This window comes from Heteronotia binoei, chromosome 21 (genome assembly GCF_032191835.1).
Source record: "Heteronotia binoei isolate CCM8104 ecotype False Entrance Well chromosome 21, APGP_CSIRO_Hbin_v1, whole genome shotgun sequence".
NCBI classification, from domain to species: Eukaryota; Metazoa; Chordata; class Lepidosauria; order Squamata; family Gekkonidae; genus Heteronotia; species Heteronotia binoei.
This window is the reverse complement of record NC_083243.1, coordinates 116,639,587-116,666,166: the sequence shown is the minus strand read 5'-3', so window position 1 is coordinate 116,666,166 and position 26,580 is coordinate 116,639,587. Positions and strand designations below refer to the sequence as shown.

Sequence of the window (26,580 nt, the reverse complement as noted above, 5' to 3'; positions counted from 1 at the left end):
ACATCAGATCCCCTTTACCCATAAGATATCACTGAAGCGGGGGGGGGAGGAATCTAAAACACAAAACTGGCATTATAGCCACTATGTACAAAATTTGTTTTTGTTTGCTTCTTGTTAAATATATATGTGAAATCTACACTATAAAGGCAAGGCAAAAAACAAACATCAACAGCAGGAAAAGACTATGTTTAAACAAAATCAGACTATGAAAGTATTCTGATTTTTACATGGCTTTGATTTTATGGGCTCTCCAGCGGTGCAGGAAAAAAAGGTTTTTTGTGAGTTCTGTATAGGAATGAATCTGACTATTTTATAATCAGGATACGCATGTAAAATTGACAAGCTGATGGGGAATGTCATAGCATTTCAAAATAAATCTTTAATCTCTTCTATTAATTTGCATATTTTTAGCTATGTCATGTTTCTTATACTCCATTAAGAATAGCTAATACAAACATGGGTGAATTGGCACTATAAAATTAGGAAGCAGATTCACTGTAAAATACCTTGGAATTTAAATTCAGTTTACAATTGGTGCTTTAACTGCTAACTGAACAGAGGTCATTTAAAATAGTTGTCCTATACAGTAAGAAATAATTTTATATGAAATATACATCTCAGTGTACTAAGCAACTATAACTTGTTAACTTCATCTACAACAAATCACAAATTATTACTACAATACTACAGTGCAGATCTCTACCTTGGGATTCCTCATGTAGGAAGATACAGTATATATCTATAAATCTTGCTATACAGTAGTGTTAGGATTGTTGTCTTGCCTTCCTTAAAGCCACACTTTTAGTTACTTGATTACATATTACCAATTCTTTGCAATATTACAAGCTGTAAACACTCCTAAAGCACACAAAAACAAAACATAAAGCAAACTACTGGTATCTTTAGAAGAAGCAGAAAGCTACTCAAACTACAATGATTATTTAATCATCCTGGTCCAGAAATCTATTCAAGATCCAGTATAGAATATACATGCACACAAACTTGTGTGTACAAGTCTCCTATCTCCCCTGAAGTAATGAGAATCACAATATTTTAGAGTTCCATGCGATGAATCCAAACCTTCATATATAAAAAGAGTTATCTGAAATTGATGTTCTCCAGCCTTTCCCCTTCACCAGGGTTCCCTGATGTGGGGGATGAGGTGGGAAATAGAGGATATTTATTTCCTGTTCATGGGTGAATGAATTCAATCACAAGTGTGCACTTCACTGTCCCATATGTGTGGCTGATCCCTGTTTTGAGGGAGAAGAACTGAAGATGACTTAAGATGTGTGGTAGAATTGAGGGGCTCTGGGTCATCTCTGTCTCACAGAGAAGTCGCTACTCAGCAAACAATTCAAATGGCGAGGGCTGAGGGATTGCCTCTGATAAGCTGAGGGTTGGTGTTTTTTTGCTTTCATACAGAACAGTAATGTTCCTCTATCTTGAGTTGTCACTATCTTAATACTGAAGTTTTGTCACCTGCTATCATCAGCCTGGTAATAACCTAGTATAGAAGCACAAGAAATTTCCTCAGAATTCCCATAAGCATACTAAATGTTCTCTTTTAGAGATATTTTCTGCAAGGCACATTAGTTGAAGACAGAGCCCACTCTCATCTGCTCCACCTTGCAGAGAAACAAGTGGCTCTTCCATCCTTGTTTCATTTACCCAGACAATTTTTAAGGGATTGATGCATTATTATTAGCTAGGACATGTTTGTGTGTTAATAAGGAGGATTATCTTTAATAAGTGTACAGAAGAAAAAGTTTTGGCAAGTGCAGTTTTCTCACCTCTGCACCTTCCAAATTTCATTTTTGTACAACTTTTAGGGGTACAAGTACCCCATTTTCATTAGTCTCTGATCACTCTAGGAAAGGTTAAAAGGTAAATTCCATTGATTCTTTCTTCCAAACAATTCAAACCAAACAACTCTAACCCCCAAATTATATATGTATATTGCTGACTCTACTGGACTACCCTCTTAAGCAAAAGCAGGCTGTGGTTAATTTGTCCATCCCCTTTCTGTTCAGATACAAACAAAATTAACGATGTGCTATTTCAAACAGAAAAAAATTGCAGTGAATATTTCATAACACACCAAAGTTATTTTGGCTGGGATCCAAAGAGCCCCATACATGGAATATAACAATCTGAAGTTATATAAGGCCAAATCATTAGCACAACTGCTCTATGGAATGTTTCTAGGACCACCCTCCTCATGTTTTGCCCCACAAGAAAAAGTGCAATCCAAATTTCTAAGAGCTGTTCTGCAAGTTCCAAACTGCGTACCCAATGCTTGGATATGATTGGAGTCTGGTAATCTCAGGTTTGAAGCTAAGGTCTGTATTTTATCCATCTATATGTGGCTGAAAGGTAATTTTAACCCACAAGGCCTGTTTCCTCTGGTTTTCCAGGATGATTTCCAATCTAGTTGGCTCAAGGCAGTGTATAGCCATATTAATAGAATTGGCTTTTCACCTCAGCTACTTCTATCTTATGGATTTGAGCAAGCTAAAGGGCTAATTAAACTTAGAATTGAGGACATAGAGAGACAGTCTGATATCTCTAGAGAATCAAAACAAGGAGTGTTGTTAAATATCAAAAGCACTACTGAGCCGGCATCATATCTGTCCTCAGTGGAAAGAAGAAATCTTAGAAGGGCATTTGCTTTAGCTAGATGTTCTGCCCTTCCATCTGCAGTTATGCAAGGCAGGTATAATAAAATTATCTACTCTCAAAGGCTGTGCTCATGCCCTTTAAACAAGGTTGAATCTGTAGAACATATGTTTTTCAGTCACCCATATTATGAGGCTCGTTTTAGAATTATTACTCCATTAATTGATAAGACACCTGGTTATATTAATACAAACAAAGCAACATTGGCTCTTATCAGATAAGAATTCAGAGATTACACATTCAGTTGCTGAGTTTTGTGCATTGATTCTTAGACTGCGGGATTTACATTTTAAAAGTTCTTAAATTTAGATTGCTAGTTCTGTATACTATGTTTGCTTTTACTTTTCTAAATTATGTTTACACTGTATCCTGGTCTTGATACTGTAATAAACTGAAATTGAACTTGAATATAACAAGAAAGGGGAAATTCCTGACACCTGCATGGAGCATAACATACAGCCTTTGGATTGTGGTTCTACTCTATAAATAAAAAATGTTTTAATAAACAGAAAAATGAAGGAACAAGAGTTAACTATTGCATTATGCATTTAGCTTCAGTAGATTTGTTAGAATGTCAAAAATTAATACTGTATAGTTAGGGGCATGTATTTTTTTTTTTGCGGAAATGTAGTAGATAGACATTTGATATAGTTATTGTAGTCAATACTTAATAAATGGAAAACAAATTGAAACTTAAAAGACAGTTTAAACTTCAGAAAATGTTAACTGCATTTACCTTGTACTAAGACTTGCAGGTTTTGTTCCAGTAGGTGACTCCAGTCCTTCCCCTGGCTTTGAGGATTTGTCTCTATTCATTTGCTGGAGTATTGAATTCAGTTCACTAATGACATTAGCCTTTGAGCCTGAGAGAACTGGGCTTTTAACTTCTGTTACATCACCCCATAGCTTAGAGGTCCTTTGCTGTACAATTTTAGCCATGTTAGGTTGTGCGCTAACAGGAGGTGGAGGTGGAGCCGGTGGAGGAATAACAAAACTATCTACAGTTTCTTCAATTAGCGCATCCTTGTAAAGTGCATTGCTTTTGTTGATTATGGGCTTCATTTTTGGCTTAGGAGGTACTGGGGGTTTGTCCACCAGAAATGTTTGCCCATCTGCATAGACTGTACAAGTATCCAAGTTCTCGCCACCTTCAGAGGACAAGGTAGAGATGCTGGACACAGTTGAGATAGTGCTGGTTGTCTCTAGGTGATGATCACTACTGCTTCGACTGTCCACCTCTTCAATCCCAGAGTCGGTGACATTATCAAAATTTTCAGGGGGTGGTAAAAATGAGGCAGGTAAACAGTTTGAAAGACCCATTGGTTTCTTACTGTCTGTTGAATTTGAGGACTGAAGTGGGTTAAATGAAGCAGATGAAGTTCCATTCTTTCTTTGTTTGAGCAAGTCTGTTAGCGCAGAACCTGGAACTGAACGGTCATCAGGGATATCAAAACTGTTAGCAAATTCCAAAGGAGGTGGTAATGGCTCAGTAAAGATAAAATCTTCATCGAGATCAACAGATGCTAAAGGAGGTGGAGGGATACGAAATGGCAAAATGATAGGATCCTCTACAGAGCCAACTGTTGCAACAGTTTTGCAGGGAGATGCAGGTGGCTCTGGCACGCCAGCATCATCTAGTCCACTTTCTGCTGCATCTGTACTTGGCTGTGCATCTGGCAAAGGATGTTCAATATTCACATCTATCTCAGCTCTTCCTTCTTCATTTTCAGGGACATCATTGGGTTGTGCTGTGTCTACTGTATGAACCATGAGCAAGCCAGCTGACTTCTGTTGTGAGGTATCAACAATATTTATCAGCATATTCTTCTTTTCTTCAGGTCTCCTCTCCTTAACCATATCTGTCTCATATTTGTTTTCTGTTTCCTGCCTCCTTAGTGGACCACGTGTATTTTGCCTAGCAATTGTAGCTGTCACTGGAAATGTGGTTTCAATGTTGGACCGCATCTTTGTGTCTATATAAAGGGGTTTGTTAAGGTCTGCTTTACCTGATTCTCCTTTCCCTGGAATTTGTTGGGTTTGCTCTTTCATGGCTCTGTCTCTGGCAGAAAGGGCAAGGGCTAAAGGAGAATTTGGATCCAGTAATTTTCCTGTGAGTGGATGAACATAGTTATCCAAACTGGACACACCAGCATTCTGAGTTGCCAATGCATTATTTTCTGAACACACTGTTGTTGGGGTTGAAGAGTTTGGTGTCCTTGTATCACTTTGATTATTCAATTCATTACTATCAAAATTATTTTCGGACTCTCTTGGTGCTGGAATGGGAGACGGTGATACAAGTTGTCTAAAGCTGTCTTCATTACCAAACATTCCCTCTTCAGTAAACTTAGATTGTCTCATACGTGGTGTTGGAGGTGTTAAGCCAACATCTTCATCTCCAAGATCCGTGGAAAGGAAAGCTGGAGAGTTACGCCTGGCTTCTAATCTCTTCTCCCTGTCTCTTACTGCCCCAGCAATAGCAGCTGCAAATGGACTACTGATAGTCAAGTTATCTTCAGGTCTGAGCTGTCCTGGTTGTTCTGAAGACTGTGGGTCAATTTCCATGCTGCTTCCTTGGCTACTTTTTCCACTACTACTGGTAGATGGCTCTTTAACAATTATGGTTGGAATTGGAATAGAACAAGTTTTTTCTGGACTATCCTCAACATTAGATTGTTTTACTAGCATTCCCTTCCGTCTTGCTGGTTTGGCTGGGACATACATTGCTTTGCTTGCTATTTTTCCAACTTCAGAGTATGGGTTTTCTGGCATCTGACCTCTCTTGTTTCTGAAACTTGCCTGAGTTGCAGCATTTCTGCTGTATAAGTCCTCAGAATCTAGAGAATAACGGTCCAGCTCTCTTCGGTAATATATCCCTTTGTCCCTTATCACTGTTCCCAAATTTTCAGATCTACCCAAAACTGCTATCTTTGAACCTGAATTCTGATTAAATGCAGGCTTTATTGTTCCATAGATTCTAGACATTGGAGATTTGGGGGAGTTATAAAGTGAGGGAGAAGGAGGTGGTGGTGATGGTGGCAAAGACTGTGGTGGTGGAGGGATATCTTCAGAGGTGTCTGGCATGGATAGACTTCTAGTAAATTTTAGCATGGGAGGAGCCAAAAATTGCCGTTCTTCCTCTGTTATACCTTGAAAAAAATTACAGGCTACAATTTTAAGATGCTCCTTTGTTTTAGTTAACATCCATTATCACTGAAGACATAATAAACAGGGTACAACATGGAATGTTTCTGTGCAGCCTGCACTGTATGATTTTAGAATATGTTCGCAGTGGTTTGTTTATACTTTGACTTCTGTTGCAGTGGCCCTGTGCTGCTCTTTGAGAATTGTTTTATATATGTACATAGAGAGTAGGTTTGCCAGCCCCCAGGTCCCAGTGGGGGGATCCCCTGGTTTCAGGGGTTTCTCTCTGACAAGGACCAGCTGGGAAACCCCTCCCCTAAACAGGGACATCACTGTGCAATGTTCCTGATGCAATGACATCTCCCATAAGTGATACCATCACATCAGGGACATCGTGCGGAGGATGCTCTGGTTTTTGGGCAAACGCTATAGCCCTATTTAACCATAGAGTTTGCCCCAAAACCAGAGCAAATGAGCTTTCATGAGTCACTACTCACTTCTTCAGATACCTGACATGCTGCTGCCCATTTTGATCCAAGAGAGTGAAGTAGTAGTTAAGGATTATAAAAATGACTGTATTTGTGGGCATTTCTGATAAGATTTTTTTTTAAAAGAAACATTTCTATATAGACAAAGAACATCATTTGAGGGGTACCACAAAATGTTTGTCCAAAAAAGTATAATGAGTACGAGAGTAAGTTTAGTATCTGTTTACTAAATTTCATGTTGGACATTAGACTAAAGCTGCAATTACACACACAGTGCAATCCTAAGCCCCCCACCAATTTATCCCCACATAGGCATAAGTTCCAGTTATGCTGATGTAAGTCCAGTTATGTGGGCGAGAATGGCACTTACAATGGTGCAGGGCTGCTGGAGCAGCCCGTCACTTACAGGCACTGGTGGAGGGGTCAAGCGGCCAGCTGTCAGCATGACAGAAGTATAGACCCTCACATCAACATACTTAGGGCAGTGTTGGGGGTGTGGCCAGAGTTAATCGGTTTCTTAAGCCCTTTCGGCATGGGAACACCCCTGGTGAGAGGTGTAAAGTTGTGACAGCAAAAAACCCCCATGATGCAGTCCATTGGTGCACATGGATTGTGAATATAAAATGTTTTCCCAATGCTGAATCCCCACCCATTAGCCTCAAAAATCCTCAGGGAGCAGACTGGTGGCTCAGCCAATTCCCCCCCCCCCTCCAGGGCAGCTGAGCCCCCTCCCTAGCACCCAAACATGAACCCACCCTTCCTACAAAAACTTTTGCTCAGGCCTTGCACAACTCTTTAGGCAGGGCACACAGCACGGGACTCTGTCTTGGCGCTCCCTGCATGCAGACTTAGAGCGAGGGATGAGGCACATGGGTGATTCACAGAGAGGGCACTTAGCACTACAGGGTGAGCACTTTGACTTGCAAGGAGGAGAGTGAGGTCTATACTCTGTGGTTAACTTCTCCCATTTCAGAATCCCAACAGGTACCTGACCTTCAGAGGCTCAATGCACAAGAGCACTCATGCACGGGCAGGTAAGCATGGGCAAGCACCCCAAACTTGCCCCTCTTCTCCTCTCACTTGAGGCTGGCCAGCATGACAGTGTCTCAAGCACTCAAGCCCAGCATTGAGCTCAGGCATGGGGCAGCACAAGCCGTGGCTGCTCATTGCCACAGTCTCTACATGGCAGGCAAAAACCTTCCCAGGAAGTTTTCCATGAGATGGTCTGTCCTTTGCTTGGTTTCCACACTTGGCAGGACACAGGGCAAGTCTGGGGGAGAGGGGCATGGAACTCCTTCCTGGTTGCCATGGATCTATCTCACTATCTTGCAGGTGGAGATTCAACAGAGAGGCTTACAGGTGTGGTGAGTCCCACCCCCACCCTCTATTTAGTCAACTGTTCCAGCCCTCCACTCAGAGAGGACCGTCACACCCAGCAAGCCTACCCGAGTTCCACCTGGGACACTGTCCTTCCATGCCAGCCATCCTCAGTCCCCAAAGTAGAGGTGGATGGCAGAGTCACCCCTTGGCATGGATTACAGTGCAGTAAAGTCTTTGTTTTGGCCCAAATCTGTCTCTGCTGCTTGGTTTCTGCTATATCACCACAGCTCCAGTCCCCTCCCCATCCCATCTGCCACTCCCTCTGTGTGCTGCTTGAGGAAATGTTTAAGAGAGAGGGCTTGCTCATCTTGTAGGCTTCTGTGTGATGGGGGGAGGGCCCAGAGGGTGGTCTGGGTGAATGAGCCACCTCATTGCACTGCCTAGAGTGTGAGGCTGGACCAGGGAGTCTGAGGGTCTGTTCCTCACTTGTACCATGGTAACTAGGGGGGTGACCTTGGGACAGATGCATCCCCATGACCTGCCCAACCTCCCAGGGTTGTTGCACTCATGGAACGGAGGAGAAGAGAATGATACAACTGAGGGGGATGGTCAATAACGGAATGAGTGCATGGCTGATGCTACTAACTTTCTGCTACAGGGCAGGGTTCCCCTTGCACCTGGGAGGGGGGAGGCACCTGTGCACATAGCCCCCACCTTGACAGTACACCAGGAGGCCATCCTACAATGGAATCACCATGGTGACAGCCTCACAAGCAGCCGGCTCCGCTTTCTCCCTCCCATTTTGCCCCAGAGTAACTTGGCCCTTAGGGTAGCTAACTAGTGGTGCCTGAGTTCCATGAAAGCTGGGTGTTCCAACGTAGATGTAACTCAGGATTGCTCTGTAAATAATGCATTTTCAATGCACTTTCAGTTCAGTTTCTAACTGGATTTTGCTACGTGAACTTGGATGATCCAATTAGAAAGTGCACTGAAAGTAGATTGAAAGTACATTATTTAGTGTGTGCAATTGCAGCCAAGGAGTACTAATGATAACAGAATATGGTGTGACATGTCTCTGAGCTGCTGCTTTTGCTGTGCAACCAAATATAATTAAAAGGTTTTATTAAATTTAAATCTTCTTCAGAACATTTTTTTGGAAGAAAAAGCCTTTTTCATCAAATAAATGATGTACTATCAAAGATTTCAGGTTTTCACGGCTGGTAACATCATTAGGGTTTGTAGAATCTTTCGGGCTCAAGTGCCGTGTTCTACTGGAGAAAGTTTTCCTTCCAGACGTTTCGTTCTCAGCTGCGGAGAACATCCTCAGTGGCGTTGCAGCCGGAGCAGGCGCTCTGACCTTCTTGACAGCAGCCAAGAAGGTCAGAGCGCCTGCTCCGGCTGCAACGCCACTGAGGATGTTCTCCGCAGCTGAGAACGAAACGTCTGGAAGGAAAACTTTCTCCAGTAGAACACGGCACTTGAGCCCGAAAGATTCTACAAACCCTAAATGATGTACTGTTAACCTGCTTATTGTATGAGCAAATATTTGTAAAATAAGGTTGATTAATACTAAGAGAATTAATATATACAAGAGGAGGGGGCCTGTCATATCCTACTTTATTTCTTCCCCACCATTTTCTCTTTCCTTTCCACAGTATTCCACTGGGGATGCCAGGTTAGAGAATTCCTGGAGATTTGAGTATGGAGCCTGGGAAGGCAGAGTTTGTGGAGGGGAGAACCACAGTGGGGTGTTATTCTATAGAGCCCAACCCCCAAAGCTGCCATCTTCCCTAGAGAAATTGATCTCTGTAGGCTGGTCCCACCTGGAGATTGGCAACCCCACAGCCCCATACCCTCCCCCTGCTTCCTTTTCTTCTTCCTGCCCACCAGCTAATCTGCCTTTCACAGTCTTCAGATTTCCCTCCTTCCCTACTCTGGCAGCCTATCCCAAATGAAAATTTGGCTAAGTTTTACAGTGTCTGCCAGTGCAGGGCCAGGCCCAGTTTCATGGTGGGCTCCAGCACTAAGTCAGTCCCAGTTGTGTGGTGGCCATCAGCACTGGACCAGGCCATGGCCAGAGAGGTAGTGGCTGCTGTTGTGCCTGCTTCCTTCTTTCTTTCCCACCCACCAGCCAACTTTTATTTATTTTTATTTAATTCCATTTTTATCTCGCCCTCCCCGCCTAGATGGACTCAGGGCAGCTTACATGGTCATGAGTCTTCAACTTTCCCTCCATCCTCACCTGACAGCTTCTCACCAGGAAAAGTCTGTCTGGGCTGTTGGCTGTGCTCAACCAGGCTGCACAGTAGCCTGGTCCACTTGCACAGTGGCAGTTGCTGGGCTGAACCACACCCAGTTACACAGTGGCTGCCATTAGGCCAAACCAAGTAGTGAGCTTCCAGTAGTGTGTGTAGTGCTGGGTCTGTCCCCAGTGACCCCTACTCCATCCGGGGTAGGGATGCCACCTCCAGGTAGAGCCTGGAGATCCCCTGGAATTCCAGCTCATCTCCAGACAACAGAGAAAATGATGTACTGAGAAAACATTTTCTCTGATGTACAGAGAAAATGGATGCTTTGGAAGGTGGACTCTGTGGCATTGTACCTCTAAGAGGTCCCTCTGCTCTCCAGACTCCATCCCCAAATCTCCACGGGATTCCCAACTTGGATCTGGCAACACTACCCCCCTCCCTCAATGGTGGCCGTGGGGGACCTAGCAACTTTAATCAGGGGACATCAATGAGGGGGACTTTCCCAGGGCTGTTTAAGTCTCTTGTTCCATTCCTGCCCTTCCCGCAAGGCTTCGTTTTACAGAAACTAAGGCGTGCCTAGAAACTCCTAACAGCCACTGAGAGTTCAGTGGGAATTCTTAAGGCTAGTAACATTTCTGTTAATTTGGGGGGGGGGGGGTTCCCCCCAAAATGGATGCAATTTTTAAAAAAGATTTCAGATTTTTTCTGCTACCCTGGGACTTTCTTCAGTTTTTTCTCTAGCTCCATTTTGTGTCTCTGCTGGTCATATCCTCTACAGCTCAGTCTGGAAATAGATATGTTGATTTTCTTACATATTCAGTGACATTCTTTTAGATAAAACATAATAATAGCAATGTAAGGTTAGTTCCAATGGTTCCCTTCTGATAGGTGAGGAGCCTTACAATGGAGGAAGACTCCTTTTCTTTCCTCACAGTTGAAGGGAGCCATTGGAATTATAGTACTCACAGACTTGTATGAGCAATTTTTAGACTTGTTTGTTTCTGAATCTATAAAACAATAAATAAAGTAACTCTATTTGCACAGGGTATGGATTCCAATTAAAGTGTTTTAAAATAGACAATTTGTGTTAAGTTAATAGCAGTTTGTTATAGACAATTTGATTTAGGCTCAAAGCCAGAACATGATTAATTGCATTTGAAGCAAAGCTGATGAAGATACTTTAAGTAACAGTTAATAATAAAAGCAGCATCTATTCAATACACATGTAGATGATGATAGCTTACCTATTGATTTTTGTCTTCTCACTGTACCTCGAGGAACACCCAGAAATGGGCCTTGGAGGCTCCCAGGTACTGTTGGTGGCATCACAGCAATTCCTTGTCTTTCATATATTGACTATAAAAACAAAACATATATATATGTCCACAGTATATTTAAATTCAGCTTCATTCTCACATATGGAGCTCATTTGCAATTTTTCTGGAGTACCATGACTACTGCCATTTCTTTGACTGTACTCTTGTCATGATAGTAATAGGCATATTTCTGTTTATGTAACTAGGATGGACTGCATTGTTAAATTCTATCCTTATGGCCCTCACAGTGGGCCAGAAGTCATTACAGTATTGTAAGTAGTCATGTAATCAGATAGAAGGTATATGTTACTAGACTAGCAAAGAACCTGCAGAGGGCAGTAGCAGCTACCCAACACAAAATAATGTATAAAAGTCACTTTGATATTTATATCAAATTATTAATGGCAATAAGCAGGGCTTTTTTGCAGCAAGAACTCCTTTGCATATTAGGCTACACACCCCTGATGTAGCCAATCCTTCAAGAGTTTACAGAGCTCTTAGTACAGGGCTTACTGTAATCTTTATGAGGATTGGCTACATCAGGGGTGCATGGCCTAATATGCAAAGGAGTTCCTGTTACAAATAAAGCCCTGGCAATAAGGGAAAATATGATATACTATTGAATCTAAAAAGACATTCAAAATATTTTATCAGTCAAATTATAAGGAGACTGGAAGTGTTTTTCTGCTAGTTTTTCTTACAGAGAGGCTTTGACATGAGGCATACCTGGTGAATTAAGGCAGCCACTAACACAGATAATTCATTGCTTGCAATAAATATATTTTTTGCAAAGGAACTTTTATTTTTACATTTTTTAAAAAGGAAGCGGTTATCTACATATCCAACAATTTTTTTTTAAAGTTGCTTTCCTATAACTGATGTTCTTTAAAAGTGGTTCCCATAGTCTTATACACATGGGAATGTGGCTACTTGACAGAAAACCCACTCAGAACAGCACTAAGAGCCATTGGAAGGCCCCTCTCTAACGGTTGTTCCAAGAACTTTTGGAAGGCCCTCCTCTAACCCATCAAGTACCTGCAGCAGTAAAGAGGTTCTCTCCCATTCCTACTTCATATCTTGTCCATTGAGGCTAATAGGATACCTCCAAACAGAATGCAGGACCAGAATACCACTTATTAGTAAGGAGCTTTTTTTCCCCCTTCAGTCAATCAGTCAATTTATATTCCACCCTTTCCCAGAAATGGGCTCAGGATGGATAACAACATAATAAAACAACAGTTAAAAACTTACAATTAAAACCAGAACAATATAAACAGTATGATAATCAAAAGCAAATTATTGACAAATTATAGATGGACACATTTTACAGATTTTTTTTTTAAAAAGATTAGAAATGTGTAAATACAAAGTTACAATCGATTTGTTAGGTTTCAAAGTGCTACAAGGCCTCTCCTTTGGAGGTTTTTAAACAGAGGCTGGATGGCCATCTGACAGCAATGCGGATCCTGTGAATTTGGGGGGGGGGTTATTTGTGAATTTCCTGCATTGTATAGGGGGTTGGACTAGATGACTTTGGAGGTCTCTTTCAACTCTATGATTCTGTGATTCTAAGACACTCTGGCCTAGTTCTCATATGGTAAACCTGGGTTTCAACTACCACTTTCAGAGTAAAAATGAAACACCTTTTCATGTTCAAAACAAAACAACAAACAGAGCCAGTGTGATATAGTCATTAATGCAGGGGTTCACAACCCCTGCACCATGGACCAGTACCAGTCCGTGGTCTGTTAGCAACCAGGCCGTGAGTTGTATAGTTATTTCATTATATATCACAGTGTAATAGAAATAAAATGCACAATTGTATCATCCTGAAACCATGGCCCCCTGGTCCGGGTCCGAAACCTGCCCGGTCCATAGAAAAACTGTCCTCCACAAAACCGGTCTCTGGTGCCAAAAAGGTTGGGGACCATTGAATCAGCGTATAAGACTGGGGATCTGGGAGAACCAAGTTCAAATCTCCATTCTACCATGTAAGCTTGCTGGGTGACCTTGGGGAAATCACACACTATCAGACTAATCTACCTCACAGGGTTGTTGTGAGGACATAATGGAGGTGTAGAGAATGATGTAATGTACTTTGGGTTCCCATTGAGAAGAAAAGTGGGGTATGTATTAAATGGGCTGGGAGCAGAGCGGTATAGTATAGTAGTGATTAGACTGTGGAAATCCTGGTTATGGTTGCCAACTGCCTGGGGGAAAAAAGTCTTGTCCCCTTAAGAGAGTCTTTATAGGATCTTACTTACCTCTGTGCCATTAAAAGCTTCAATGATTCATTTCCACACATAAGCAAGCCTCTATTGAAGGCACTTTTATTGTGTTTTTGTGTGTATTGGTTGACAATATTTATATTGGTCAACTAATTTTTATCACGTGTGTTCAGAATTTTGTTGAAACTATCTGTCAACCCAGCTTCAGTCTCAGGGTTTCTTTCAAGTTTGCAGAAGTGCACTGCCACTTTGTCAAAAACCTCTTATAGGTGTTATGTTTGTTAAACATGCTTTTACATATATACTTTATTTCAAATGCTGTTTTAAAAAGAAAATGTTTAAATATTTTGATGTTTGCTGCCTTGGAATCCTATTCAGGTGGAAAGGCAGCATAAATTTAAAAAATAATAAACATTTCACTTCCCAGACTGGTAGAAATGAGTGCAGAAATGGGCACAAACTAGAGAAATGGAGGTTTGTGGAGGTTCAAGCTTCGGGGCTTCATATGAACGCCAAAGCACAAATCTCCATTGCACAAACTGGTTCATGCTTTGTGGGAGTTCATGGGGGCTTCCACCTGGAAGAAAGCTCCAAAGACATTTAAATGCCACCGGAGCTCAGAGTGAGCTCCGAAAGCATTTAAATGTCTTTGGAGCCCACTTCTGGGTTGAGCTTCTCAACTGGAAGTGAACCCCAAAGGTATTTAAACGTCTTTGGAGCCCACCTCCTGGGTGGGCTAGCCCAACTGAGCCTCCTTACAGGCCATGCCCACCTGCTACAAGATGAGGTAAGGCGACTGCTCCCCCCCCCATCACCACAAATCAATCACCTTTGGGGAGGAATGGTGGCTCGGTGGTAGAGCATCTGCTTGGTAAGCAGAAGGTCCCAGGTTCAATCCCCGGCATCTCTAACTAAAAGGGTCCAGGCAAATCGGTGTGAAAAATCTCAGCTTGAGACCATGGAGAGCCACTGCCAGTCTGGGTAGACAATACTGACTTTGATGGACCGAGGGTCTGATTCAGTATAAGGCAGCTTCATATGTTCATATATGTACCTTTGCTATTACTGCAAGTGTCAAAATTTTACCCATCAGAAATGTGGCACACTAGGCACTGGTAGCATTTCAAAACAAGATTTGATTTATTTACAACAGATTGGCAGGGAAGGGATGGGGTTTGCACAGAGGTTTCTGGAATTTAGAATCTGTGAGCAGACAGAACAAAAATGAATACAGAACTCCTTCACAGGCAACTTATTTCACAAGATGGCTCAACACTTGCTAAAAGTAACCTTGATGTTAAAGGGTTATATTTTTATAATTATTCTAGATCTCTGAGGAACTTTCCCTCTATCTCGTCACACAAGCTTGAGGGTATCTGTCTCATCCCTTGGGGCAGAAGACTCAGGTCTCTCACTTTTAGACCTCTTTCCTTTGACAAACTAGTTATTCTCTTCTCAGTAAGAGCAGTAACTCTGGTCTTTGGCACCTTTGAGGGCCCTTAGAACCCTTTGTCAAGTCCTACTCTGCCAGACTACCAGTCTTTCCCTTGGGATACTAGGCTTAATACAGGAACCGTTGTCCCTCTCAAGATGTACCGTATTTGCCGGCGTATAAGACGACTGGGCGTATAAGATGACCCCCCAACATTTCCACTCAAAATATAGAGTTTGTTATATACTCGCCGTATAAGACTACCCCCTCTTCCGCACACCTTCCACATACCAAATAAAAGGTAAAAGAACATCAGATTCAACATGTTAATTTATATTCAAATGCTTATGACATGCAGGAAAACTGTCACAAGGCTGTATGTTATCAAACATGTACAGTAAACATAAAACAGTGCAAGTTTATTAAACGTAATTCACTAAAGACAACACACTCCTCTCCTCCTCAGCGCAAGCAACACTCCAAGTTGACCCTATGGACGGGTAGATGCTTCTCAGGAACACAGGCAGGCAGCCCACAACCCAGAGGGACTCTGGCAACACACTGTAGAAGACAAGAAGAAAAACAGCGGGCGCCATCTCCTCGTGTAAAACCTTTTTAATAGATCCGTAAATCAGAGATAAAATGATATTCACAAACATAGGGGTATGACAGGCACATCAAGAGTATCAACACTGTATCAGCAAAACCACGGGATAGGTAACATGTTTCTGGGGACACGCCCCCTTCGTCAGACCTTGCTGAGCGCCCAAAGGAATGTTCATAAATAGTGTGAGGGTGGCTAAGACCCCTCCCCATCCTGTATTATACCAGCCAATAGTAAATGCCAAAGGCTAATTCACTAAAGCTGAATGGAAAAATAAACCTATGGGAGCTGCCATGCTGTTTGTTTTCTAAGCTGTTAACCAAACTGGAACTGTCAATGATAGAAGGAAGATAACAAATAGAGGGAGAGAGCAAGTGCCGGGCAAGTCCCTAGCAAGTTTGCTGGCGTGACAGTTTCCCTTTGAAAGCCTTCAAACTCCTGTTCGTCATCTGATATTAAAAGTTCATCAATGACATCTTGGGATACAGTTGCAAGGCAGTCATCGTATGGATCTAATTCCGTGTCAGATGATGTGGCCTCAGCTTCAGCTTCCTCTTCATCTTGCCACAAGTACTCGTCCTCCATACCATCTAATGAATTTGATATGCCACACTTCTTGAAAGACTTGATTACTGTTTGTGCATCAATATCATTCCAGGCTTTTATGACAAATTGGCACAAAACATCCAACTGTGGAGCACGCATGTTTCCTCCTTTTGTGTATGACTTTTCGCCGCTAACCATCCATTCATTCCACTGTTCTCAAATGCGATCTTTAAACGGCTTGTTTAGGCACACATCCAGGGGCTGTACCGATGATGTCAATCCTGCAGGAATAACTGCTGCATCTGTTTTTATTCTCGCAAGCCTTTCCTTGGTGGTGGGAGTTGAATGAGCCCTGAACATATCCCACACAAGTAGACTATGTTTTTGAAGTAGACCACCTGGTCGTCTGCTCCATACATTATCCAGCCATAGTTTCATACCCTCCTCATCCATCCAGCCTTTTTCATGCACGTGCACAAAACAACCAGCAGGGAACTTGAGTTTTGGCATTGTTTTCCTTTTAAAAATAATCATAGGTTTCAGTTTGTTGCCATCAGCTGTGCATGCTAGTACCACTGTAAAACTTGACTTCTCATGTCCTGTTGTTTTTATCAAAATAGTTTTTTCACCTTTTTGATGGACAGTTTTATTTCCAATCATATCAAAATTCATTGGAGTTTCATCCATATTTCCAATATTACTTAACACATAGCCATATTTAGTATGCTGTTGTATTATGTATTGATGGAAACTATCCACTTTGTTATCCAGATCTGCAGGTAATTTTTGGGCAATTTTTGTCTTTTGCCTTAGTACCAGATCATGCCTTGCTATGAATCTACTACACCAGGATATAGTGGCCTTAAAATTGTTGCTGTAATCTGGGTTAGATTTGGCCCACTGAAGTGCAAACAAGCATATTGTATTTCGTGTCACCACATAATCGTTTTGGCGATGCTGAGCCACCATGTCTGCTACATGTTTTTCGACTTCTGGCCAGTGTGGGGTGCCTCTTCTTAATGCACACTTACCCCTTGGCATACTCTTTAATGCTTTTTCATTTGATTTCCAGTCCCGAACCATCTTTTCTGTTACTCCATATTGTCTTGCAGCAACACAATTATTATGTTCCATGGCAAAGTTTACAACTTTAAGTTTAAAACTTGCATCATATTTCTTTCTTTTTGCTGGTGCCATGATAGGGTTTATAGGGGTTTGACTGCTGGACATTTTCTATGCTGTACTGTACTGTACAATGGTGCAGTACTGTGGTTGGCTGTTGGCTGTATACAAAGCCTGATTGGATTGGTCTCTGCTCCCTGTCTGCCCTCCCTGTCTCCCTGTCTCCATGTCACTAGCAGCAGTATGGTCCGCCCTTGAATCTATATTATGGATAGTACCAGTATTATAGTACCGTACCATATATTAATACCAAGTGACATGCTGTATATTATGACCTGACCCCCTGTGCTATAATTGTTACCGGTATTACATGAGTGCCATTAGTATTAGTGCCATTACAGTACCTGTCATTGTCACCATTGTACGGCCGCAGCGTGACCGCAGTGCCTCCGGCCCACCCCTGCATCTCCCTATGACCGGCACTAGTGCGCAAGTGCGCATGTGCGAGCTCTGCTTAGACAAGGGGCGGGCTGGAGCGCCGCTGCTTCCCGCCGAGCAGAACGGGCCGGTCACGCCAAAAAGGCTGGCACCCCTGTCTCGCTGCTTATGCTCGCCGCAGCCACGCTGATGACTTGCTGCGCTGGATACCGCGCGATACTGGACGGTATGTAGAATAAGGTGGGCAGGCATCGGGAGGCCACTATGGGCACCGGGCGAGCACCGGAAGGCCACTATGGGCAGCTATGTCTATCCCAACTGAAGTGCACCTGGCATATAAGATGACCCCCCCCACACTTGGAGGCATGTTTTTCAGGGCAAAAAAGTCATCTTATACGCCAACAAATACGGTATGTCTTTTTTTTTTGGAACACAATCAGAGACTGCCCTTAATTTCAGGGATCAGTCTCCCACCAGAGTTTCCAGTATTCAGAGCTACATAACATTCACCCTGAAACTGACTCTGCTTCTGTGACACACTGTCACATGCTCTAGGGCCTCACAAGAGCCACCACTCTCTCCTGCAGACCCTCTTCAACTGAACTCCTCTCTCCAATGCTTCTCTGACTCCCAACTGCCACAGTTTGACTATTAGAAGCAGTTGTCCAATCACAGTGAGTTCCATGACCTGTAACTCACTGAGAATTTCATCATATGCACTGCCCCTTTCTCATGCACAGGCTTGCAGTTCATCACACCACCCATAAGTGGGCTCTGAAGGCCTATAAATACCTTCAGCACTCACTCTCAGAGTTCAGTTGAGTCAGGTGGCCTGACTCAACCATGAGCTCCAAAGGCCTATAAAGCTCACTCTTGGAGTTCAGTTAGGTCAGCCCAACCCAGAGTTGGGGTCTGGAGGCATTTAAATGCCTTTGGAGGTCACTTCTGGTTGGGCAGCCTAAGCACACTTAGGTCAGGCCATGGGCTGCTGGTGGGCTCTGATGGCATTTAACAGCTTTCAGAGCTCACTTCTGCTTGGGCTGGTGGACTTGGAAGTAAGCTCCAAAGGTATTTAAATGCCTTTGTTGTCAGCACAAACCTCATGAACTTCAGCGAGATTCATGGGCGCATCATGGGGGGAGACATGTTTTCTCGAACACTTCATTCCTAAAGCACAAACTGGCTTGATTTGGCACAAATTTTGCTTTATACTTTAGTTCTTGCCCATCTCTAGTGCAGAGCCTAAGCCAGCAGCTTTTTAGCACAGGAGAGTTGGCAGAATGAGCATTTTCTTCCTTACACTTAGGGCCTTATGGATGAAAGATATAAAGTTTACAGCAAGTCAAACTCTAAAAGGAAACTGGTATAAAATTAGTATAAGATGCTTTTTTGATGGTACATCAGACTGAAAGATATTGAAAGATATCTCACAGAGGTCTGAGAGGAGCAGAACAGAGCAGAGCAGCTCTGATATCTGAGACAGCTGGAGAAGTTGCTGAGAATTTCTGAGTTTTGAAAGACTTCATTCTGAGGTTTGTGGGGCTGCCAAAAATTCTGAGGTGTGATAGCTGGGGAACTGCTGTTTGTTTGGTCTTTGTTTGCTCTTTGTTTGGTGGAGTGGGCTAAAGGAGAAAGAGATTGAGAGTGATTTAGAGTGATTGCTGCTGATTGCTGAGGAGTGCCTCTGCTCCACCCTCTTTGCATTTTAAGCTGCGCCTTGCCAAAGGTGCGAGCTTTTGGCGCGAGCCGAAAGGCGAGAGCTAAAGGGCTCTTGGCCTGAGGCTCTTCACCTGGGGACTCCCTAAGGACCAGGAACCCAGATCTCCCTGATTTCCTTGTTCTCCCAATAAGGTAAGTTGACCCTCCAGAAGGGGAGCCACTTAAACAAACAGCATTTAAAGAGGACTGTATATTTTATATATATATATATATATATATATATATATATATATATATATATATATATATATATATATATATATATATATATATATATATATATATAATGAAGATAGAATGCCAGCAGGGGGTTGGGGGCTTTCCAGTGTTTTGCACTGAGTGTCACATGTACAACTATCTGCCCAAAGGACAGAAGTCTTGGGTGTGTGCTCAATGCAAGGAGCTCCTGGAGAGGCAGAGACAGTCAGTTGGGAAAGACTCTCGGGGGCGTATTAGATGAGCCCCGCTCTGAACATAGCAGCCCCGTTGCTGCCAGAGAGTGTGAGGGTCGAGAGGGAACAGGGCATCGTGCTGAGGATAAGGGGAATGCGCCCTCAGAAGGACCTCTTCTTTGGTTGGTGAGCGGGAATTCTTTCACGCCAAGGAACCATCCCTGGGCGGGGGGAGAGGGGTTTTTTTGGTAGTTGGTGATTCGATCCTTAGGCAAGTAGTCAGCTGGGTGGCGAAACCGCGTACTGACCGAATGGTGACTTGCCTGCCTGGTGCGAAGGTAGCGGACATTACGCGTGTAGTAGATAGGCTGATAGACAGTGCTGGGGAGGAGTCTGTGGTCGTGGTGCATGTTGGCACCAACAATGTGGGGAAATGCAGTCGTGATGTCCTGGAGGAAAAATTTAGGCTGCTAGGTGGGAGACTTAAGGCCAGGAGCTCCAAGGTAGCCTTCTCAGAAGTGCTACCTGTTCCACGTGCAGGGCAGGAGAGACAGGCACACATTAGAAGTCTCAATGTGTGGATGAGACGATGGTCTAAGGAGGAAGGGTTTAAGTTTGTTAGGCACTGGGATGCTTTCTGGAACAAGCGGGAGCTGTACAAAAGAGACGGTCTCCACGTCCCCGGATGGAACCAGGCTGCTGGTGCTTAAAATCAAAAAGGTGGCAGAGCAGTTTTTAAACTAAATCTTGGGGGAAAGCCGACAGGAGATGAAATGTCTCTGGTTCGGGAGGACTCATCTCAAAGAGATGAAGGGTTGGCTGCTATTTTTCTACCAGGTAACGGACCAGAGTTGTCTACTGTGATGGTGACAAACAGTATGGACTGTTTGCCAGAGTCTCGAGGTGGCAGGAGGAAGGTGGCGGGCCTAGCTTGTCTGGGAAATTATAGATGTTTGTATGCAAATGCTAGAAGTGTTCGAGGTAAAATTGGTGAATTGGAATGCTTAGTGTTGGGAGAAAACATAGACATTGTGGGAATTTCAGAAACTTGCTGGAATGAGGAGAATCAGTGGGACACGGTGATTCCTGGATATAAGTTATATCGGAAGGATAGGGAGGGAAGGGTTGGAGGTGGGGTGGCTCTGTATGTCAGAGAGGATATACGGTCCAGTAAGACTGAGGTCAGAGAATTAGATTCCCTTTTAGAAATGCTTTGGGTTGAAATAGAGGGCCTAAAAGGAAATTTAACTATGGGAGTTTGTTATCGCCCACCAAATCAAAAGAGAGGACGTTTATAATATGATGGAAGGCTTAAAGATAGCGGCTAAATGTAAAAACTGTGTTGTAATAGGTGATTTTAACTACCCGCAGGTTGATTGGCTCAATATGTGTTCTGGTCGAGAGAAAGAGATTGAGTTTCTTGATGCTCTCAATGACTGTGCTATGGAGCAGATGGTCTCAGATCCTACCAGGGGTGGGGCGATCCTGGATTTGTTCCTAATAATGCCCAAGACTTGGTGAGAGATGTAAAAGTGATTGCACCGCTTGGGAGCAGTGACCATAATGTTATTGATTTCACCGTTTGTATAAATAGGGAGTTGCCCAAAAAGACTGCCACAACCACGTTTAACTTTAAAAGGGGTAAATACACTGAGATGAGAAGGCATGTGAGGAGGAAACTGAAAGGAAAGGTAAATATGGTTAAAATCCTTGGGGAAGCTTGGAGACGATTTAAAACTATAATCCTAGAAGCTCAGATAAAATACATACCACAAGTTAGGAAAGGCACAAACAGGCATAAGAAAAGGCCTGCATGGTTAACAAACAAAGTAATGGAAGCTTTAAAAGGTAAGAAGGACTCCTTTAAGCAGTGGAAAACCAGTCCAAGTCAGATTAGTAAAAGGGAACACAGGCTGTGGCAAATCAAATGCAAGACTGTGATCAGACAGGCAAAAAGGGACTATGAGGAGCATATTGCAAAAAACATAAAGACCAACAATAAAAATTTCTTCAAATATATTAGAAGTAGGAAACCAGCCAGGGAGGCAGTGGGGCCCTTGGATGACCATGGGGTAAAAGGATTATTGAAGGAGGATAGGGAAATGGCTGAGAAGCTGAATGCATTTTTTGCCTCCGTCTTCACTATGGAAGATGAGAAGTGTTTGCCCACCCCAGAACCACTAATTTTGGAAGGGGTGTTGTAAGACCTGAGTCAGATTGAGGTGACAAAAGAGGAGGTCCTACAACTGATAGACAAATTAAAAACTAATAAGTCACCGGGTCCGGATGGCATACATCCGAGAGTTCTGAAAGAACTCAAAGTTGAACTTGTGGATCTTCTAACAAAAATCTGTAATCTTTCATTGAAATCTGCCTCTGTTCCTGAGGACTGGAAGGTAGCAAATGTCACCCCCATCTTTAAAAAGGGTTCCAGAGGAGATCCGGGAAATTACAGGCCAGTCAGTCTGACTTCAATACCGGGAAAGTTGGTAGAAAGCATTATCAAGGACAGAATGAGTAGGGACATTGTTGAACACGGGTTATTGAGGAAGACTCAGCATGGGTTCTGTAAGGGAAGATCTTGCCTCACTAACCTGTTGCATTTTTTTGAGGGGGTGAACAAACATGTGGACAAAGGAGACCCGACAGATATTGGTTACCTTGACTTCCAGAAAGCTTTTGATAAAGTTCCTCATCAAAGGCTCCTTAGAAAGCTTGAGTCATGGAGTAAAAGGACAGGTCCTCTTGTGGATCAAAAACTGTCTGAGTAATAGGAATCAGAGAGTGAGTATAAATGGGCAGTCTTCGTAGTGGAGGACGGTAAGCAGTGGGATGCCGCAGGGCTTGGTACTGGGTTCCATGCTCTTTAACTTGTTCATAAATGATTTAGAGTTGGGAGTGAGCAGTGAAGTGGCCAAGTTTGCGGATGACACTAAATTGTTCGGGGTGGTGAGAACCAGAGAGGATTGTGAGGAACTCCAAAGGGATCTGTTGAGGCTGGGTGAGTGGGCGTCAACGTGGCAGATGCGGTTCAATGTGGCCAAGTGCAAAGTAATGCACATTGGGGCCAAGAATCCCAGCTACAAATACAAGTTGATGGGGTGTGAACTGACAGAGACTGACCAAGAGAGAGATCTTGGGGTCGTGGTAGATAACTCACTGAAAATGTCAAGACAGTGTGCGTTTGCAATAAAAAAGGCCAATGCCATGCTGGGAATTATTAGGAAGGGAATTGAAAACAAATCAGCCAGTATCATAATGCCCCTGTATAAATTGATGGTGTGGTCTCATTTGGAGTACTGTGTGCAGTTCTGGTCGCCGCACCTCAAAAAGCATATTATAGCATTGGAGAAAGTCCAGAAAAGGGCAACTAGAATGGAACTGGAACACTTTCCCTATGAAGAAAGGTTGAAACGCTTGGGACTCTTTAGCTTGGAGAAACGTCGACTGCGGGGTGACATGAGAGAGGTTTACAAGATAATGCATGGGATGGAGAAAGTAGAGAAAGAAGTTCTTTTCTCCCTTTCTCACAATACAAGAACTTGTGGACATTCCATGAAATTGCTGATCAGACAGGTTAAAACGGATAAAAGGAAGTACTTCTTCACCCAAAGGGTGATTAACATGTGGAATTCACTGCCACAGGAGGTGGTGGCGGCCACAAGCATAGCCACCTTAAAGAGGGGTTTAGATAAAAATATGGAGCAGAGGTCCATCACTGGCTATTAGCCACAGTGTGTGTGTGTGTGTGTTTATATATATGTATATGTGTGTGTGTGTGTGTGTATATATATATATATATATATATATATATATATATATATATATATATATGTATAAATTTTTTTGCCACTGTGTGACACAGAGTGTTGGACTGGATGGGCCATTGGCCTGATCTAACATGGCTTCTCTTATGTTCTTATGTTAAAATGGATAAAATGATAAAGGGGTGTGCTGGAAATGTAAAGAAGTGGATGGCACTTTTTATCATATGTGGTGGCCTTGTAAAAGATGAGAAAATTTTGGAAAGAAACATATGCTGAAATCCAGAAAATTTTGAATATTAAATTTGCCATGAAACCAGAGACTATGCTATTGGGAATTCTACCAGATAATACTGAAACAACTATACAGGAACTGTTTAGATATATATTAACTGCAGTACGAGTAGCACTGCCAACCAAATGGAAACTGGAAGACAACCCAAACCTTTGGAAGCATAAAATGCATGAATACGCTGTGATCACAAGATTAATTACATAAATTACAAAAAAAAATTAAGGAATTAATATTTCATATATCTTTACATTATTACTATATTATTAAGTTTTATAGAACAATCCAGCTTTTAATTAAATATTGATGTCATCACAGTTAGAATGTAAGATGCTGAATTTAGGAGGCCAAAAATGTGTTTTATATTTCAGTTTAGTATTATATTATTTGTATCTTCTATGCTATACTGTTTCTTTCCTTTCCTGTTTTTATAAATGTTGAAATCTTGTTACACCTTAAAATTGTGATTTCGTTTTTTATGTGCATTTTTCACTTCTGTACCTTTAATATTTCTGAAAAATAAAAAAGCCTGTATAAAAATAATTAGAAGAGTTCTTTAATTAACAAGGTATTGTACTCACATTCATATCTGTAGCAGAGGGAAAGCATCTACTAGAAGGTCGCTGTTTAATGGTTGCCACTCTTGAATCCATAGCTGCATTGTCTGGAATTCTGGATGGCTTGGAAACTGGTACTATTTCATCCACTTTATCTGCAACAGAGAAATATTTGCTAAAATAAATCTAATTTGCCCCCGAAACTGAAAATCTAAATGTTGCTATGTTAAATAAAGAATTTAACTTTTTAAAAAAGATGCAAAGAAAAAGGGTTTTTTGGCATTTTAACAAGGCAATGCTTGAGCATCGTAAGTCGTGCAAGCCGAACACTTTTATTGCTGCTGCATAGCATGCATGCTTTAGTTTTGAGCCTGCATGCATTTAATGTTTACTTAGTGTGACTCGAAAAACAATCCTCTTCTTCAAACCTTCAAAATGTGAAGGGAAAATATCTATATAGAAACGGAAAGAAGACCTTTAGAAATAGTATATCTGCAGAGCACTCTTCCATACAGTAATCACCAGAACTGTAGTGATATTTTAGACAACAACAGGAATGGTTTTGAGTGCTCTTTATGCTGTTAATTATTTTGAACTCTTTCCTGCTGTCAACTTATTAGACAAACAACCTAGCTTTGCTAAAACCGCACTTTTTTGAAGCTTAAAAATATACGAGTGCTTCATAATTTAGTATTTGTACAGACTTCTGAACGTTAACTGCATTTTATTTAGGCCTAAGGAGGCAAAATTAACCTCTCCAATAGAACTCCCTCATATGCCTGGTAATTAGAATATCAGGTCTGATTCTCATGACCATGAAGAATTTTCTTTCAGCCAGTTAGAGTTTCCCTGCATTTAGCCTTGGAGGAATTGGTCATAAAAGACTTTGATCATGGGATTTCATTGTGTTATGGTGTGCAGCAAATCTTCAAAAGGTGTATTGGGTAATGGATTCCAAACAGCATTCTGTGATCATGGTAAAAGTCAGAGTATGACCACTTCACTGTGGGCAAAAGTAGGCAAATTGATGTAGGCTGCAGAAAGGAAAACAGCTCACCATGGTCAACACTGTGGAGATAACAGGCCCTCAGTTTTAAATTATGAGGCAAAATAGAGGCCAGCAACATACATTTCATGTATGACTGTTTCAGTTTAGGGAAAGTGTGATCCAATAGGTGCAATGTGGGACACCCTAACTGCAACCACAAACCAAAATAAATGAAACGGATACATTTTTAAGACGCAAGAAGACTTTCAGAACAAAGAATTAGACTATAACTAGATTATACAACTAGGCTGATTACAGCATGCATGACTGCTCCCTTTCTATTACTGTTCAAAATAAAACACTCTGTTAATCTAAGATCACATCAATTCAACCTTTGCACTGAACTCTGATGAACAGTAATTCATTCTGTCCTTGCCATGCTTTCAATATCCACTTTTAGACCATTAAATCAGACTAGTTATATGTACTACTGTTGCTGCTTTAAAAATATCTATATATTAAAATTAAACAAAACATTTTTCCTAACTATAGGACTTTGCATACATAGCACATAGGAATATATAAAAGTTGTCTAATATCTGGAAAAATGCCATAGCCTGCCAGTATCCTTTTTTTCTTTGTATTCAGCAACTGGAGTCTTAAAGACATCATATATTCCCAATTATTTTTCTTGGAATTAAGTACAAAATATCCACACTGTAAAAATGCTTTAGGAAGAAAGAAAAACTAGTTAATTAATTACCAACTACACACAGCTGTTCCAATTTGTATAGGTATTTTCACCCATGCAGAGTATCAGAAATAGAGATCTGTTCTCAGTTCCTCACTGGTGAACACCATATTCAGCCCCTAAGAGTTTGGTTTGAAATGGAAAGGATAGAGGGAAATGGATTCCTAAGTAGTACATCTAGTTAAATGCAGAGATGCATCCCAGTCCAGAGCCTCATATATGCTGCAGATTAAATAAGGAGCTCCTGTATGTGTGAGCTTCCCAGTTCACTTCAGCAGACGGCATATTCATGCATGCATGGCACAGGGATACCTCAACTACTGAAGTGAATTGGGAAGATCTTGTGGCTGGGTAGAGTTCTGTGCATGCATCAGAGCCTTCATACCCATACAAAATACACTGGAATGGTTAAAGAAGAGGAACCACATTTCTCTAAAGAAAAACATAACTGCCATGGGAAAGACATTCTCTGTTATTGGGAAAGCTGAAGATAAACTGATGATGCCATTGAACTGAACAATGTAACAGACTGGCTGCCTACTTAACATCAG

The 26,580-nt window shown here is 42.1% G+C and overlaps 1 protein-coding gene across 5 annotated transcripts in view; it reads right to left on the bottom strand.

Moving 5' to 3' along the window:
* SHANK2 (SH3 and multiple ankyrin repeat domains 2) overlaps positions 1-26,580 on the bottom strand; it is an 811,137-nt gene that overhangs the window by 30,480 nt on the left and 754,077 nt on the right. For all 5 annotated transcript variants that reach the window (XM_060263196.1, XM_060263197.1, XM_060263199.1 and 2 more), the window contains 3 exons: positions 24,315-24,445; positions 11,125-11,236; positions 3,416-5,828 (listed from right to left, as the gene is read on the bottom strand). In XM_060263196.1, coding sequence (XP_060119179.1) covers positions 3,416-5,828; positions 11,125-11,236; positions 24,315-24,445 — 2,656 coding nt within the window. The remainder of the gene's footprint in view (positions 1-3,415; positions 5,829-11,124; positions 11,237-24,314; positions 24,446-26,580) is intronic.